The 19,782-nt window shown below is 41.4% G+C and overlaps 1 protein-coding gene across 1 annotated transcript; it reads left to right on the forward strand.

Annotated features, from left to right (window-relative positions):
* Positions 1-10,059: 10,059 nt before the first annotated feature.
* LOC127137747 (uncharacterized) lies at positions 10,060-10,728 on the forward strand. Its single transcript, XM_051064174.1, has one exon. It carries the CDS (start codon positions 10,060-10,062, stop codon positions 10,726-10,728), a length of 669 nt encoding a protein of 222 aa, XP_050920131.1.
* The last annotated feature ends 9,054 nt before the right edge of the window (positions 10,729-19,782 follow it).

Below are 19,782 nucleotides of genomic sequence, written 5' to 3' on the forward strand. Positions count from 1 at the left end.
GATCGTTAGATAAAAGCGTGCCCCAGGCGTGCCAACATTTCAACACCTAGGTCACTCAAACTTCTGAATAAGATTTCCAGATTCCAATCTTATAAGCATGCATCGGAAGGGACCTCTATGTTTTGAAATGCAAATATTCTTATCAAAATAAACGGATGTTTTCATAATCAAAGCGGTAATGAAAACAAAAACAAAATTATTTGACTGAACACGCATTTTACTGACTGAAAAAGACGACTCAAAACCGAGCAACACACAGGAAGCAATCCCTAGAAAGAGGTGATCGCACATAAAAGGAAAAAATCTATCCTAATGGCAATATGAAACCGTGATCTCATCGGGTTCCAACTCAGTTACACCTCATATGTCCTCAAGACTTTCCGCCCTTTCTGTCTTCTGAACAAGACGCTTCCGATCGATCTCTGTCGGAGATTATCCTAGTTATATCCAAAGCACAAACGATCATGCTGGACGCAATTGTTCGTTTCATTCCCTCTTTTGCCTGGACCGCCTTTTCAGGTTTTCAGTCCACCGAGATACCCTTTTTTGCCCAAGTCGCTCTTGTGGGGGTTTTCGACTTGCCGGGTGTACAGTTTCTTTTCATTTTTATTATCCCTAACTTTTGCCCGAACCTTTTTCTTTTTTCTTTCTTGGTTCGCCGGGATGCCCTTTTTTGCCTGGACTCTTTTGTTCTTTTCGTCCAGCGGGTCTCTTTTCACGAAGTATTTTCTAACTACGTCCGCATCTGCAAGGGATGGAACATCTTCATCATCCGTGGTTGTCGACAACAAGGCTCTATCAGAGAAAACCCTTTTTTTACCACGAATGGGATCCATAACCGTTTATCCATTTGCCCCACGATCGTCGAGGAGGAAGGATCCTTTTCAACAACACGTCTCCCACATGATACGCACGAGGTCGCACTTTTCGGTCAACCACACGCTTCATTTACTGGGTACAACTGCCCCATGACAAGTAACTGCCAGCCTCCTTTCCTTAGTCAGGCTCAACATGTCATACCGAGTCCTTATCCACTCAGCCCTTTCCAATTAGGACCTCGAATGGTAGCACCGATTCCTTCTCATACACCTCTGAGAAAGGCGTTGCCCCAGTAGACGTACGCACCACAGATCGATACCCAGGATACAAGCTTCGTACTCAGCCACCATCGTTGGTGCATTCGCATGTTATCCGGGCAACGAAAGGGAACGTGGGATCCCTTTGGCGTAACCAAAGCATCATTGACTCATCCATATTACTCTCCCCTTCAGACATCAGAATCCGTTCGGATTCAGGGTCAGGCCCCTCCTCCGGGATCGGTCCCTCACAATCTTTCGATTTGAGCACCTCGAGATGTCCTCATCAGGGAACTCAGACTTCCTTGGTTGATAATCCTCAATGGGTCGTTGGGCGATGTAAACAGACAATACAACCCCCTTGATTGCTTTTCTGAGAGGTATACTGAGTATCGTATTCAACCAACATCCTTTGCCCTCTTGCAACCCGTCCGGTCAATGCTAGATCCTTTAAGCACCTACTTGATCAGATCCATCTTAGGAATCCACAAAGTGGTATGAACCAGCATATACTGTCTCAGTCGGCGAGCAACCTATGCCAAAGTACAGCAAGTTTTCTCGAACAGTGAATGTATTGTTTCACAGTCGATAAACTTTTTGCTAAGGTAAATTGCATGCTCTTTTCGACAGGACTCGTCATGCTGACCCAGTACACACCTCGTAGACCCCTCGAGGGCTGTCTATTACAAAATTGATGACCGTCTCTCTACCAGAGTCATCAGAATCAAAGGTTCCTGCAACTTACTTTTTTTTTAATGCCCCTTGGCAACCATTATCCACCTGACCGTTTGCTTTCTTTTTTTTCGGTTCGGTTCAGGCATTTCTTGCATGGCTTTTTCCTTTTTTTTTTGTTCTTCTTTCTCTCTTCTTTTTTTTCTCTTTTTTTTTCTCTTTTTTTTTGCAGGATCGACCTCGATTCCTCTTTCGTTCACAATAAGTCTCGGCAACTTACCGGACAGCACTCTACAAGTGCACTGATTCGGACTCAACCTCAGTCTGAGTTGTCTCAACCTGGTCAAACGACTTGCCCCGGATCCACCAGATGCCTCTCTTCTTCTTGGGACTTTGCTATCATGTCATCAACATAGCATTTGATTCCATGATGAATCATATCATGCAACAAAGTCACCCTGACACGTGGCACTGGCGTTCTGCTTCACTAGAGGACAGTCTTCTCTCCATGGTAGCTCGTGCACAACGACATCGGTATCTGACCCTGGCATATCTTGACACGGCCAGGCGAAGGTATCCACATGCTCTTTCAACAGGGCTACCATTCTGCTCTTGACATTTGCCTCTGAAGCGGCTCCATCTTTCACTTCCTTTCCGACCTCGACGGTGCCTGGATTATCAATCTTGCATCGCTCCTTGTGCGGTTGAATCACCTTCTCCTCTTGTCTTAACAACCTGGCTAATTCCAGCAGATCACAATCTTCTTCGCCTTACTCTTCGGCATGACAGATCGGATTGTCGAAGTCATACAGAGGTGTAACCGAATTGTTGTCAACGAGATCCGGAGAAATACTTTTGAGGTCGGAACAAGACAAATCAAAAGGAAAGAAAAATGAAAATAAACATTGCCATTTTTATTTTTAACTGCAAAAATAATTGAAAAACAGGGAACACCGCTTTTAATTACAAAAACATCCATTTATTACTGATTCAAAATGTTGCATAATGAAACACATGAGATGGCCCTTACAATGGACCATTACGTTTCGGGCAAAACGTATGGCTTTCATGCAAACAAAATTGAAACACAGAAATACTATTCTTCTGGATGAGTGACAGTGGCGATCTTGGAGGCCTTCCAATTCTCTGGTACGCACGATTTTATCCATGCCTCGAGCTCGCGGTCACGGTCAATCTCTTCACTTACTGAACGAGCATGATCATGATCCAGCATTCCTGCACTGACAAAGGTATACGGTGGACGACGTCCTCTGTTTGGTCTAAACGACTTTTGATCCGGCTGGTAACCGACCCCAAACATGTCTGCTTTTACCACAATATCAATAATCCTTCCCCAGCCTCGGGCCTCTCTGTTCTTCACCACTTCCAGGGCTTGTTTATAAGAGGAAATGGACAGCCTTTTCTCTTTCTCAACAACACGGGCATTCTCCACCTTGACGGTTTCAATTGCTTGACTTGGTGTTCCAAATTTTCCACTGTCCGTTTCTACTTCCTTCATCTTCTGAGTAGTGTCTCTCATCACTACACATCCCTTTATGGCGACGACCGCACAACAAATATCAGTGCCAGGGAAAGCTCCATCCTTCACCAGAGGTTTTGGAACCACAGACATTGGAACCTTTAACTGACCCTCCTTAGTCACCTCCATTTTTCTCTTGGCCTTTTTCACCATCTTGACTTTTACAGGACCCTGCCTGGGTACGGGGCTGACATATCCATCCATTATCTGTGCCAAGCTGATGGCCTTAGAGTCCATCATGTCCTAGACGACATGCTTGAAATCTCTACAACCCTCAATGTTGTGCCTGGGTGCCCTAGAATGGAAATCGCACCTGGCATTCTCATCATAGTTTGGAGGCCTCCGCTGCCGTTCCACGGGAATCAAAATCCTTGGCCGGACTAACCCCAGATCCCTCAATCTTTTGAACAGGAGAGTATAAGTCACAGGTGGCTCATCAAACTGACGATCAACCTTCTCCTTCTTCACTAGGCTCTTAGCTTTCAATGCTCTCCGTTGAGGTGGAGGTTGTTGCTGTGGTACAGTTGGGTTATCAACAGGAAGGATTACAGCGGCAGCATAAGGGTGATAACAATCCTTACCGCGTTCCTTCTTTGTTTCCACACCTCCTGATTCAACCTTTTTTTTTAGTGGACCACTGCCAGATGGTTTCTTTGCCACAGCACCAGAGGGGTTGTTTGCTTCGGCTGACGGAATCTTTCCCTGAACTTTCTCCTTGATCATCCAGCCTTCAATTCTTTCCAATCTCTCGGGCATGGCTTTCTGCCCCAGGGCAAGCCCTTGCACCACACTGAACAACTCCTTTATCATCTCTTTCATCTCACGAAGGTCAGCGCGGGGTGGATCCATCCTGAACAGAAGAGCTATGCGCACCAGTTGACACCTACAAAACAGCAAATGGGTTAGTATGACTCACACATGCATGTCTATCCGTACCAGGAATATTCTGTCCTTTGATTCTAGCGTCACTGAGACAAATAATTTTTCATCAACCACATTCTGACATCTGGCTGTCTCTCAACCAGAATTTTAATCAAAAATGGACCCTGAGTACGGGTAGACATGAGTGGAATGCAGGTGAATGCGAAATGATAATGATGTAAATGCATGAATGCAGGCCACTGTGCCATCAAGTCGTCTGAAGACCCATCAAGTCTCTGAACCAGTCACAGTCATCTGAGGGACTAAGTCACCATAAATCCAACTTGGGGAGTTCCGAAATAAACGGAACCGGAGATTATCTCCATCATCACCAGAGGTTCTCTGAACAGATAACCACAACAATCTCTGAATCGGCCCAGAGAATCCTGAAATAAACGGATCCCCACTGATAAATACCGCGGATAGAGTTCCGACGTCTCGGAAACAAATGTCCATAAATCCGACTTATAAATAGGACTCTGATCAACGGAACCATTATTCACCATCAAAGTCACCATCAGAACATGCATCTGTAAGAATCAACCTTCCCCTCACAGGTGAATTCTAATCAGGTCATCCTAAGGCGGATAATGATCTCAACAATCGGGCAAAGATACTCAACGGGTTTGCCCTTTCGGGTGTGCCGTTGCAGCTCTCTTAAGATCGTCTAAATCAAAGATCCGGGAATGAACGGTCACCGAAGTCAACAACTCAGATGAGATAATCCGACCTAAGCGGAATAACTCCACCCGGAAGGACTCTCTCAAATGAACCTCGTCCGGCTATGGTGACACGTCTCCTCATCATGTCGTACAACATGTGAAGAAACATGAGACCACGCTAATCCTAGGTGTATACTCAGGCCTGGGTATTGGGCCTCACTCAGAACACCCACCCCAAATCAGAGGAACCAACCTGTACAGAAGACAGCACAATGATGATATGATGCATGCAAACAGATATGCACATATATACAACATAAATGCAATAAATAGAGCAACACAAGCAACCTAAACCCTATCCTAGAGAGCGCTAGGAGAGACTCGCTTAGGGAAGATGGACCAGCAAGAGGTCAACTTCCAGAATCCCCAACAGAGTCGCCAGCTGTCGCATTACGCGAAAAACTGGCGGGAAAACAAAAACAACAGAGCCGCCACCGTGCGTTATTTATCCCAAAAGAGGGAAAGGAAACGCTCGAAGTAAACCTGGAAAAAGCATGGTCTCGCGACCAAAGAGAATGGGATCGGGAGTCGGTTATGCGAAGGGAATGTATTAGCACCCCTACGCATCCGTCGTACTCGACGGGATCCACGCTCAGAAAGAAGGAATATGGTTGCTAAAACACCGCTCACAAACAAACACACTGGCTGAAAGAGACACAAGAAAACAAACAAAACTAACTCGGCAGGATATCGCATCCTGGGCCTACGTAGTCTATCAGACATAAACATCAGAGTCGACGTAGTTCGGACTGGGGAAAAACACATGCTCGCTAGGATGTCGCATCCTATGCATACGTATCTTCTCGGACGAAGAAGAATCAGAGCATCCGTTACTCGGCTCACGCACGCCAAACAAAACCACACAAACACGGGAAAACATGGAACCCGAATGCCAATCGCTGGACTTATATCAGCTTCCGAACCAAACACACCCACACTGGAACCCGAATGCCAATCGCTGGACTTATATCAGCTTCCAAGCACACAACAAGAGGTTACGGAATGCCAACCGCTGGGCTTACATCCATCTCCTGACACACACAAAGACAAAACAAAATGGCGCCCGGAGAGATCAGCTCATCTCCTGCCTACGTACCTCATCTGGTATGAGGATCAGGGCGACGTAGTTCCCCTACGCAGGGACACAGGACTAGCCTAACCAGATAACAGAGGGAGACACAACTAGGGAGACTAACTCGAGCCTAGATGTTATCATGCATAATCATCCCTAAGTCAAGGTTGCTATCTAACTTGCACAGGAAGCAAGCTAAACCTAAGCACAGGCAATAGCAAAGCAAACAATCACAGATAGCACACACTATATACACATCAAGTGGGGCTCAAACAAAGGTTAGGCTGCAAGAGCAAGCCAACTGTATCAGGGTGAGGTTAGCTCTTAACCCTAACATTGAGAGTTAGGGTGAAGCTGATGAAAGGTGAGTGAAGATGAGACTTCACAGCTCTTATCCCTGGCCTGGGAGAGCTTCAGATAATGAAGTGTGGGTCCAGAAAGTGGGAACCCTTCTACACTTATGACACTGACTCAACATAGATCTTGGGGTTAATGTCCACAAGGCATCAACATGTGATGTGAGCCAAGGGACGACTCAATAGAATAGCAGGAGATGGATTGCACATCTCTTGTGTCTGCCAATTGCCTTAACAAAGGTCTTTTCCTGCTTGGGGACAAAAATAAACAAGCACAAGCATTGCCTCTTAAGGAGGACTTCAGACAGGTGCCTGGCCAAGTAACAGGCCAGGTCTTCCAGACTACATGGAGAAGAGATCATTATATCTCAATGCTCAAGCTAGCAAGCAAAGCAAACACAAGTTCACAAGGGAACTATAGTAACTAAGGTACCTGAAATCAATCCAACATAATCAGTATACCAGACAAACAAAAAGCAAACAGACAATTACAAGTCCACAGCACAAACAGATAACAAGCATCAATGCACAAAGGTGCAAGCCACAAGGCCTAGTCATAAGTCTCAATGCCTACAAAACAAGCTCCAAGTTAGTCATAAACAAGAAATAAACCAACTCCAATTGAGGGCACATCATCAAGCATAAGTAATTGTGCTTTTAACCTGAAACAAAGCTCAAATGTGAGAGCACAAACCACTAGTACAAGACTAGGGTCCAAAGGGGAGTAATAAACCAAAACAGAACATGAAACTTATCCAAAATCAAGATCAATCAATTAGGAAACAAATACAAGTGGTCTCATGTTCATATCATTCCCTAAGATCATTTCATACATCAAAGAGTGCAAAGCATGCAATTTAGAACCTCATAGGACCAAACAGAAAGATCCAACTCAAATCAACTCACAAACATTTCAATAAATCCCCAAAAACTTCATGGTCAAACAACATTCATAACATGATATAGACACCAAATTTCAAGCCAATTGGATAAGAGGAAGCAAGTCAATTAAATTCATAAAGTCAAGCCAAGTTCAAACAAGCTCATACAAGGCACCAAAACATGCATCAACTTCAAGCAATCATAAAACAGCAACCAAACATGATAAATGAGTGAAACCAAAGCCATGGCAAACTTCAAGATGTCTATAATACACATGCCAAATTTCAAGTCCATCCAATAAACAACAAGGATTTCACAAATCATATGAGGTCATGACTCACAAAAAGTCCACAATTGGTCAAACAGGGGAGAAAATCTCAATCAAATTGGAAATGCACTCAAGAAATCCATAAAAATTCATACTCAAGCTTAACATCCAGAAGATTCAACATGCAAAAGTTCAGATCATTTTGAGTTCATATGGCATGGTAAAAAAAATCATCAAATTGGACAAGGGATGGTGTGACACAAATTGTCACACCTCTATAGAAAAAATCATATCTCATCAACCAGAAATGATAAAATCACAAACTCTATACCAAAAAATCCCTAAAAGTGTCTAGATTAAGCACAAAAATTTTCAGCCTCATTGGATTAAGCATCATCATTCCACAAGCAAAATGACATGGAAGGTACAAATTGGATACACATGAACAAACCCTAGGCAAAACAAAAATCCACACGTGCATAATTCCTGGAAAAATCACCATAAAAAACTAGAGATCATGAGGAACATCATGCAAAAAATCCCACATTATTTGGACAAATATTGAATGACTTATGATTTTTGGAAGATTGAAGATGAAAATGAAATTAAAATTTGAAATGAAAATGAATTAATGGATTAAATGTGATATAATGGCAAAAGCGTAAATAAGATGCTGAAATGATGAAACGCTGCGTTTCATTTTATGAGGTGGCAAGGCGCGATTGGCTTCATGGGCGAAAAACCACGGAATGCATGCAAACACGGCTCAGCACGGATCTAACAGAGTTCTGGAAACGAAATTGGCTAGGGTTCAACATGTTCTTCATTCAATTTCCAGGTGATGAACAATTTTCCACGAAAATCAACAAGCAGCATATCATTCGATCCGTCTCATCATGCACATTAACAATCCTAATATGATTAAACCTAACTCTAACTAACATGGAAGGATCGAGCCAAATAAGTTCTACATCTCAAACTTAAATTCATGATAACTCTCTTAATACTTGATGAAATTCAAAACCACAAGGTTCAGCATACTCATGGATGAAAGGTCTACAAAACACATAGCATAATTTCAACAATTGGAGAATTCTATTCCTGACCTTGTTTGAAGTGCAGGTTTGGAATCGTGGTTTTCTGGCTTTGTCTTGTTGAAACAGATGCTTAATGATGATTAGGAAGATGAATGAGTGAAGAACTGAAGCTCAAATGTCTTAGATCTTGCTCTAATTCAGATCTGCCATTGATGAACCTTGAAGCAACAGTCCACGATTATGCTGAACAGTGATGAATCCTTGCTTCAATTCACTTCCAATATGCTTGTGGATGGTGAATCAATGAAGAATCAAGCAAGTTCTATGGAAATTTTTGCAGAAAAATAAAGAACAAAAGTTGAGAGAATTGTGCAATTCTTGATCTAGATCTGTTTGAAATGATTGTTAATGATGAATTCAGTTAGGGTTAGCTATTTATATGTGTTGTTAATCATTTTTGTTAATCAAGCTTAGCCAAAACCAAAGTGATTAGTGAAAATGCAAGTTTATGCTAAATTGGTCATGCCACCCTCATGTTATGAAATGCCTTGCTACAGTGCACGAAAACCTGTCCAAACACACTCCAAATGTGATATAAGACCAATTGCCAAGCTTGGAATGCATGAAAAAGGCTTAGTTTTGAAAGTCACTTTTTCCCTCCCTTTTTCAAATTCAATTCACCTTGAAAATGCCATTTTTATGTGATGAGTTTTGGTGAAATGCAATGAATGATTTGGATAGAGCATGTCAAATGGAGATTGTAGCAAGAAACCCCACTCAATTTGGCCAAATGGTGTGAAAGTTATCCCACTTTGAAGTTCAAAAATTCTTGACAATGATTTGATCATAACTTGCCAACCACAAATGAGAAATGGATGTTCTTTGACTTTTTGGAAAGGTGAGAGCAATATCTTCAACTTTCATGTTGGACAAAATTCCATTTGAAGCTTGTATGATGATGTAAATTTGAGGAGAAGACCTTTCCATTTTTGGCAATTTGAAATTACAGGTCACTTACTATTTTTGGAAACTTTTCATCTGACCTCAAATTCTCCAATGTTGATCTTTGACATGTCAAATGAGACTTGTATGGACATGAATGAGGCCTTTCAAACCATCTCCCACCTTCAAATCCATGAATTCAGGCACAGTTGACCACAGTTGACTTTCTAGGGTTTCAGATGAAATCCAGCTTGACTGATGACTTCTGAACATCCAATCTTTGGACAAATCACTCCAAAATGATCCCTAGGACATGTGAACATGTTGAACCAACCCTAGGGTTTTGCCTCAATAGAAATTGCACATGCTTGCTTGCTTGACTTATTCTCCTGACCAGTTGACCTAATCTTGTCTGATGACTTGCACTTGGGCAAATGGACAATGCAATGCTATGCAATGGACTATGTAATGTTAATGACCTAATATGAAAATGTATGTACAAAATGGGAGGTGCAAATTTGAGGTGCTACACCTATCCAACAAGAAAAAGCTTGAGGATGATGAAACCGTTATGCTTACTGTAGAATGCAACGCTATTATTCAAAATAACATGCCTCATAAACTTAAAGACCCTGGTAGTTTTTCCATACCATGTGTAATTAGAAAGTTTATCATAGACAAAGCTCTATGTGATTTAGGAGCCAGTGTTAGTTTAATTCCCTTGTCCACATGCGAAAAACTCAATATGGGAGAATTAAGACTAGCAAAGATGTCTCTACAACTAGCTGACCATTCCGTTAAATTTCCCGTAGGTATGCTAGAGAACGTTCCTGTTTGTATAGGACAATTCTATATTCCTACCGCCTTTGTGATAATGGATATAAAGGAGGATTCCCACATCCCTATTATTCTAGGAAGACCCTTTTTAGCCACAGCCGGAGCCATCATAGATGTGAAGAAAGGAAGGCTGACATTTGAAGTCGGAGAAGAAAAAGTTGAATTTCTCTTAGCTAAATTCCTACAAGCACCAGCTATAGATGAATCATGTTGTCTCTTAGACGTCATAGACGAATGTGTGAAAGAAATGGATAAGGAACCATTTATGTATACTGAAGTACTGAAGATTCCAACATCTCTTATATTCGAGGATGATAATTGGCATGAGCCATATGTAGATGACAGTCTGAGAGAATGTCTAGCACTAACCCCAAATCCAATACCATGCCCCGAGAAACCTTAATTAGAACTTAAAACATTACCCAAAGATCTAAGGTATGAATTCCTAGATACCGAGCTTGAAAGACCAGTTATAGTCAATGCTGACTTAGGACAGATAGAAATCGAAAAATTACTCTATGTCTTAAGAAAATATCCAACAACTCTAGGCTATAACATCTCCGACTTAAAAGGAATAAGCCCCTCTATATGTATGCATCACATTATGCTAGAGGAGGACTGTAAAACCTCTAGAGAGCATCAGAGAAGAGTAAATACCATCTTGAGTGATGTAGTAAAAAAGGAGGTGCAAAAGCTATTAGAAGCATGAATCATATACCCGATATCCGACAATAACTGGGTCAGCCTGATACATGTCGTTCCAAAGAAGGAAGGTGTTACCGTTGTTAGTAACGAGAAGGGAGAATCCGTTGCTAAAAGAACTCAAACCGGATGGAGAATGTGTATAGACTATAGGAAACTAAATAAAGCCACTCATAAAGATCACTTTCCATTACCTTTCATTGATTAAATTCTTGAACGACTGGCTAAGCATTCTCACTTTTGCTATTTAGACGGATATTCAGGATTTTTTCAGATTCCTATCCATCCTGATGACCAAGGAAAGACTACTTTCACATGCCCTTATGGTACATTTTCCTATCGACGAATGCCATTTGGATTGTGCAATGCCCCTGTAACATTTCAGAGATGCATGATGTCGATCTTTGTTGATTTTATAGACGACATGATGGAAGTGTTTATGGATGACTTCTCTGTTTATGGGCAAAACTTTGAATGACGCCTTTCGAACCTAGAAATGGTACTTGAGAGATGCGTTAAGGTAAATCTCGTGTTAAATTGGGAAAAATGCCATTTCATGGTCCGACAAGGAATTGTACTTGGGCATGTCATATCCAATCGAGGGATTGAGGTGGATAAAGCGAAAACCAAAATTATAGAACATCTTTAACCTCTGAAAACCGTTAGAGAAATTCACAATTTCTTAGGACACGCCGGTTTCTACCAATGATTCATTAAGGATTTATCTAAGATAACAAAACCACTAACGAGCTTATTAATGAAAAACGTTGATTTCATATTCAACGAAAAGTGCTTAAAAGCGTTCGAACATCGAAAAATTTCCCTTATTACAACACCCATTATGAAACCACCTGATTGGAGAAAGTCATTCGAGATAATGTGTGACACTAGTGATTACGTTGTTGGTGCAGTCTTAGGACAAAGAGAAGATAAAAAGCTCCATGCTACTTATTACGCAATTAGAACCTTAGACGATGCACAGATGAACTACGCCACCACAGAAAAAGAACTCCTAGCCATTGTGTTCGCTTTAGATAAATTTCATTCCTACTTAGTGGGAGCAAAAATAATTATCTATACCGACCACACCGCAATTAGGTACCTGTTAAGTAAGAAGGATGCTAAACCGAGGCTTTTAAGATGGATCCTACTCTTATAAGAATTCGATCTAGAGATCAAAGATAAGAAAGGCACCGAGAACGTAGTAGTATATCACCTATCTAAGATTGAGGATCTAAAACCCTAACAAGTGCCCATCAATGATGATTTCCCCTATGATCGACTTGCAACCCAATTAGAAGTCAAAAGTGAAATGATCAAAATCTCTTTAATATATAATGACGCAGAAACCAATGAAGTTATGGAATCTATTTGCACCAAGACCATACTGCCATGGTATGCTGACTTTTTTAACTACCTAGCCGCTAAAGTGCTTCCACCAAACCTAACATACCAACAAAAGAAGAAATTTTTCCATGATCTTAAACACTATTATTGGGACGAACCACTACTTTTCAAAAGGGGAGCCAATGGTATTTTCCGTCGACGTGTCCCTGAATCTGAAATAACTGATATCGTATCCCACAACCACTATGCATACTATGGAGGGCATGCAAGCACCTCAAAGACTTGTGCGAAAATATTACAATCTGGCCTCTTTTGGCCTAATCAATGGAAAGATGTCCACATCGTGATTAAAAATTACGACCGGTGCCAACACACAGGCAACATCTCTAGACGCGATGAGATGCCACTAAAAGGTATCTTAGAGTTAGAAGTCTTTGATGTCTGGGGTATAGATTTCATGGGTCATTTCCCATCTTATTTTGGTAATAAATACATACTCGTTGTTGTTGATTACATATCAAAATGGATCGAGGCAGTAGCCTCTCCCACTAACGATGCACGAGTAGTGATTAAACTTTTCAAGAATAAAATCTTCCCTAGATTCGGTGTACCAAGACTCGTGATTAGCAACGGAGGCTCTCACTTCATTTCCAAAATCTTCGAGAGATTATTGCTGAAATATGGAGTCTGACACCGGGTAGCAATGCTATATCACCCTCAAACAAATGGGCAAGTTGAAGTTTCCAATAGAGAGATAAAATTTTTTTTGGAGAAAATTGTTGCAACCTCTAGGAAAGATTGGTCTGCCAAACTTCATGAAGCTTTGTGGGCTTATAGGATAGCTTACAAAACCCCGATAGAAACAACACCATTCAAGCTGGTTTATGGTAAATCAGGCCACCTGCCTGTCGAGCTCGAGCACAAAGCTTCTTGGACCATTAAGACCCTTAACATGAATTACACAGCTGTAGGCGAGAAACAAATTTTGGATATCCATAAACTAGAAGAACTTAGACTAGATGCCTACGAGAATGCCCGTATTTATAAGGAGAGAACCAAACAGTGGCATGACAAATGAATTACAAGGCGAGAATTCAAGGAGGGTGACGTAGTCCTTCTCTTTAATTCTCGACTCAAACTATTTCCAGGAAAAATTCGTTCTAGATGGTCAGGCCTTTTTGAGGTTAAGAGAGCTTTCTAGAGTGGAGCTGTAGAAATAAGAGCTAAAACCAATGAACCATTCATTGTAAATGGGCAGCAACTTAAGCACTACCACAATGTAGAAAATAAGGATTTTAGCATGAGCTATAAATTAGAAGAGCTACCCGCTCTTTCAAAAGGTTAGCACCGTTTCAATCGATGTCGAGCTCCCGACATTAAACAAAGCGCTTCATGGAAGGCAATCCACAACCTTTAATCCTTTTCTTTACTTTTTAGTTTGTTTTCATTTTTATTATTTTTATCCCATGTTTGTTTTTATTTTTTCTCTTTTCTATTATTAGTACTACTATTATTAATACCTATTCTAGTACTAACATGCAATACCTTTTTACTAATAGTATAACTTTTTTTTTTACTTTCAGGCTAACATAGCTTAGGATATCTTATCACTAACATAGGAATATGAAGCACGTTGACAATATGGGGGTTGTATTTAGGAACGAAAATCATAGGCGCCATTTTGACACATTAGCACAGAGGGAGATGGCATTTTCTATTTATCCAGATGGACTGACCCTGACCACCTTAGGACTGAGAGACAGTGTTATGTACCTTCTGAACCAAGTAGGTTGGGAAAATTTTGCTGTGAGGAAGAGGTATAGCCAATACCGTAGGCTCACCCTTGAATTTCTAAGTTCCCTCTATTATGACCCTAACAGAGGAATAGGATTTGGTAGAGGCCTGACTACATTTAGGCTGTTCGGAACCAAGTACCATTTCACCCATCGTGAGATGGCTGAGTTATTAGGATTTCCTAGTGACCCAGATACTTATACCATTACCCCTGATGATGCCTTCACAATCCTGGACCTTGACTATTTCTGGGGAAACATAACCGAGAATTATCACCTTGAGCCTCACACCATGTTCTCCGAGAATATCCACAACCCTGCTATTCGGTACTTTCACAAGATCCTGGCTCATACCCTGTTCGGTAAGGAAGAGAACATCACCGTTGTTTCTAAGGACGAACTTTCCATCCTGTATTGTGCCTCCCAAGGGAGACCAATGAATGCAACTACATTTATGTTAGCAAACCTAGCCAAGATCGCCCGAGAAACACACAATCCTATTATCATTAGTGTCTTAATAAGCATGATTGCTGACGATATAGGCTTGAGATACCCGCTTAACCATTTACATGCTTTTGGTAGTATCCGCCATTTGCACTTGTTGAAATGTATATTTCGTGTCGGGTTTTTGTTATCGTATCCACAGAGATTGTAAGATATCACTGCCGTTCAATGGTTGAATTAATCTTAACTTAATGTAACAATAGGGTTTTGGTTTTAATCAAGTTATCTTGCATACAAAGTAATTAATTGCGGTAAAAGTTATGTTTTGATTAATATGAGAAATATTGTCAAAGTTAGGTTTCAATGATCCCTTTGCATGTATTTGCTCGGTCAACAATATTATAAACTCCTTTAGATGATAAATAATTTCACAAGGTCCTCTCAATGCGTTTCTCTCGAACACCCATTGTGAGTTTTGCTATTTTGATCCATTGTTTCTCTCGAACACAATCGATCAAAATGACAACTTTTTGGTTCAACCTTATGGTGAACAAAATCATTCGTTACTATCTCTAGCTAACAAACAAGTTTGGATGAAAACCTAGGTCAAGAATCGGTAAACATCTCTCGATCAAATACCAACACAAAGAGTTTTAAATAGAAACAAAGTTTTCATCATATATTTACCGTTAAAGAGTTTACATATGAGGATCCTTACATTTACACACAAAGCTAGAAATCACCTACATCTAACCTTGACAAATGGATGACTTAGCTACTCATTTTCATGGTAGCTTGGTCGGCAAGTAAGGAAAGAAGGTTGATCAACATCCAAGTCGGATAATCGAAGTTGGATGGGAATCCACCTTCTTTTTGTGGAAGATGGTTGCTAGATGAAGAGAAATGAAATTAGGGCATAAAAGCTCCCACAAAACAATGCTGTAAAATATCTAGAAGAAAGTACAAAAAATGAAAAAGTTGGTAAAAAATGAGGTATGGTGCCCAAAAGTGGCACCTGCTACTTATAGACAAGTGCAGAACTGTTATGTTCGCTAGGCGAGCAGAATGGCTCGCCTAGCGAAGGTCAAATATGAGCACAAAAAGCCCCTGCGCCCAGAGCAAACAGGGCCTGCTGAACTGTCATGTTCGCCTAGTGAACATACCTTCGCCTAGCGAAGGGCACGCTTCAACCTTCACCCCAGCGAGGTTGAGAGGTTTTGCTACTGGAATGCTCGCTGGGGACTCGCTAGAGCCTCGCCTAGCGAGTGAGTGTTGGCTGCACTTTTCACCAAAACAGAATGAATTTGCTGCAAACTTTGCCCTGAGCTCGCCTAGCGAATTAATTTGCTAATTTACTGGAGCTGTTCGCCAGGAGCTCGCCTAGCGAACCCATTCTTCGCCACAGCCTCGCCTAGCGAGCAGGCAGATGAAATGCTCCTATTCTTTGGTTCCTTTGCCAATTCTTTTGTGTCTTTATTATCAATTAATTCATGCCTTTCCTGCACAATAACACACACATCAAAGGCACCAAGCTTGTTTATCAATGTAACGCATTCCATGTAAAACAAATGTGATTTTGACAATTTTAGCAAGGAAAAAGAGTGAAAGATGCCCACATATGATAGCTCAAATAAGCACTTTTGGGCATCTAACAACTCTCCCCAACTAGATTCTTGCTTTTCCTCAAGCAAAGTATGCCTCTTGAAGGACAAGAGGATTTGCTTTAAGAAACGGTTTCTCCGAAGTTGGATAAACGGCTCAAACACAAGCGAAATTCGCATATACAAGTTCCCAACGGTTCGAATAAAATAATACCTAGGAACTTAAACTTAAATAGCAATGCAAAATATTTATCTATCTACAACAATACTATTCTGAATGAATCATCCTATCTCTCCTCTTCGAATAAGGAATGAAGATTTTGCGCGTTTGCAACCGCGGGACTAATCTCACTCTCTAACAAATAATGAAGAAATCAAACAGATTCATACAATGTCTAATCAATTAAAAATGGTACTGTGGAAGCATAAAGATCACTAAGGGCTTTTCGGTTGAAGCTTGGTTAGGTTAACAAACAAGGGTCATTTCTAAGGCCATTGAAACGAAAGTGCCGATGCAAAAGAGACATTCACAGTATTATTCACACTACTCGACTTTGTTTCATTTGTTTCTTATTTGTAACCTTCACAACACATATTCCACAACTCAATTTTTATTTTTCTTCCAAGCAAGCATTCATTTTCATTCTTTATATTTTTGTTCTTTTCTTTCACATCATATATACAAAACAGATGTTTCTTTTCTATATTTTCTATACATATATTTTTCTATGCTTACTCGGTTTTTCTTTTCTTTTTCAAGAGTTGTGGTACTTACCAATTCTTTTTCGTTCTCCCCAACTTATTTCTTCCACACCCTAAGTGAATGCTCTTAACTTTTTACAGCAAAAGAACAATAATCAAGATTTTCCGGGTTGTAAAAAAAAAAGATTTTTGAGATCTCGCTTTATTTCAAGCCGAGATTCAACTGTTTAGGCTCAAAGGGGTTAACAAATACTCTCTCTGCTCACAGGTAAGTTGTTTTTGGATGTAGTTGTGCTCGAAAGAAAACAAGTGCCTTGATCATTTCTAATTGCTTCCACAATTTCACAATAATAAAAGACAAAGCATGAATCACATGAATCAACAAAACTTATTAGAATCCAGCATTTAGGTGAACAATGGAGGTTTCCTCACAATTTGTGGTTTTAAGTTCTAGATGAAACATTCATTCAATTATGTTGCACAAAGACAATATTCAATTTACCAAAAAGAGTAAAGTTCCTAATGCATTCTAAAATTCTAGCCGACGGTAACCATGTACCTTAGCTTCATTCACTTGTCAATTCTTATCATTGCCATCCAAGCTCGGATGCACCTTCATTGGGTACTTCTTGAGGAGCAACCAATCTAGAAGGGTTTGCCACTCAATCAACCAAAAATTTATTAAACACACAAAATTAAAAACAAAAATAAATAACATTAACTGAAAATAAAAATTTGTTCGTGGGGGACAAAACACCCCAATAGTACAACCCATGGTCAAAATACAAAATTCAAAAATACAAATAAAAATGACATAAAAACTGAAAAAGTACAAATACAAAAACTTAACCCACAAAGGGCTCAAGACTCCTCTTCGCTACCGGCCTCAGAACCGGTAGCCTCATCATCAACATCATCATCATCAGCATCAGCATCCACCCCCTCACCATAGACTGGCCTGTCCACAGGCCAATTAGCGTTAAACATAAACTGCTCACGCGCTAACAATGCTCGAGCACCGGAGGGGTCATTACCTTGCAGCTCCAACCTCTGCATACCGCTGTGCAAATCAATCATAGCTCGTTGGGATGCTGCCATCCACTCAAAACTGTAGTCACAAACAGCCCGCAGGTACGGATCAAGTCCGGGAGAAGAAGCACTAGGACCATCAGCAGCCCGAGTACTTCCTGAGGCTGCACTGCCACCAGAAGTCTTAGCTCTACAGTACTTAGCCACATACCTATCATCGATCGGTGCCGGGATTCGAACCTGCCCACGAGACGGAAGTCTCACCCTAGCCTGAACACATAAGCTCATAATCAAACACGGGAAAGCCAAAGGGCAATTAACACGAGCCCCAGACTTAAGCCCGCTCTCAACCACGGTCTTCAGCTCATTGGCGATTATCCTCGCGACATCTATCTCGACATTAGTGAGGATGGAATGGACTAAATGTGCCACTGGGATCGGCATAGTAGAGGTGTGTGATTTGGGCTGGATGTTGGTCAAAACCAAGAGTAGGATCAGCTGAGCCATGGGAGTCATGTCCTCCCGGTGATATCTCACAGGAACCCCAGATGGGTTCGGCTCAACCGATTTCCCAGGTAAAAGCAGGTCGGCGGTAATGGCAGGGACATCTTTGTGAAGCCTGAGGTCGGTGTGGTACTGGTCTCTCTGATCAGCTCCCAGCTGGAGCGGTTCCCCTAGGATTCGGTTGATCGCATCCCGGTCAAAAGGAATAGTACGCCCGGCAACTCTAGAAACCCAAGTGAAGGGCTCGTCGTCGTCGGGCAGTGCGTTAGCATAAAACTCCCACACTGTAGCAATGTCGTAATGCTCCAAGGGACTTATCAACCTATCCCACTTCTTGGCGTCGATCAACCCGGCGAAAGTTCTGTAAGTGCCTTGTGGGTTGATCAGAAAACGCTTCTCAGGAAGTATTTTTCGCTTCTCCAAAGCGATGTACCGTGCCGCTTGTTTCGGGCCTACAAACTTGTCTTGGTCGAATTGAATCGGCACGGTCCTGGAAGTAGTTGCAGCTCCCTTTCTTTTCTTACTGGCTCCAGATCTAGACTCCATCTGCAAAAGATACAAAGAAACAATACACACCAACACACAGATTAGCCATTAAAACATAAATCAAAATACTGTCATGTTCGCTGCTGCTTCGCCTAGCGAAGTTGCAGGGAACTCTCGCCCCAGGTCGCCTAGCGAGCTGCTAGCGAACCTTACGGGTTTTGGGATTTTCTGCATTTTCAAAGATGTTTTCCCCAAAACCTGTACTCTAATGGTTCCCACACAGAACCTAATAATTTCTCATGACAATGAATCGTTCTATGCTATTGGGGATTGCCTAATTGCATGCAAAACCTAAAGTAATCCTAAATCCCCAATTTGAAAACCTAAATCCAAACATTGCAAACTCCACAATATCACATGCAACCTCAATGTTTCCCATACTACACTTATCCTATTTGCTATTCATATTTGGAATTTAAGAGTAAACAAAAAGAAAATGAAGTAGGGCAAACCTTAATTGCACGGATTCGGAAATGTAAAATGAAGAGAGTTTGCAATCGATAGGAAGGAGCGAGGGTTGGTGATAGCGATGCGAATGCGGGAGTTAGAGAAGTTTCGCAAAATTTTCTCAGCAGAACAGCTCTGAATATTTTTGAGGGTTTGGGGCAAAATGCCCTGCTGAGAAATTTATAGAACAGTACTGGTGCGCTCGCTACTGCCTCGCCTAGCGAGCAGCCAGCGAGCGCGCTCGCTGCAGACTCGCCTAGCGAGCTGCAAGCGAGCATGACAGCAAGTGCATTTGCAAATGCAGCACTTGCAAGTCATCCAGCTTGATTTCAGCACAGGGTA

Source organism: Lathyrus oleraceus, chromosome 4, assembly GCF_024323335.1.
Source record: "Lathyrus oleraceus cultivar Zhongwan6 chromosome 4, CAAS_Psat_ZW6_1.0, whole genome shotgun sequence".
NCBI lineage: Eukaryota > Viridiplantae > Streptophyta > Magnoliopsida > Fabales > Fabaceae > Lathyrus > Lathyrus oleraceus.

Bases quoted from the DNA above. Each gene is read 5' to 3' on its own strand.
- LOC127137747 (XM_051064174.1), top strand. From the start codon at position 10,060: ATGCTTACTGTAGAATGCAACGCTATTATTCAAAATAACATGCCTCAT.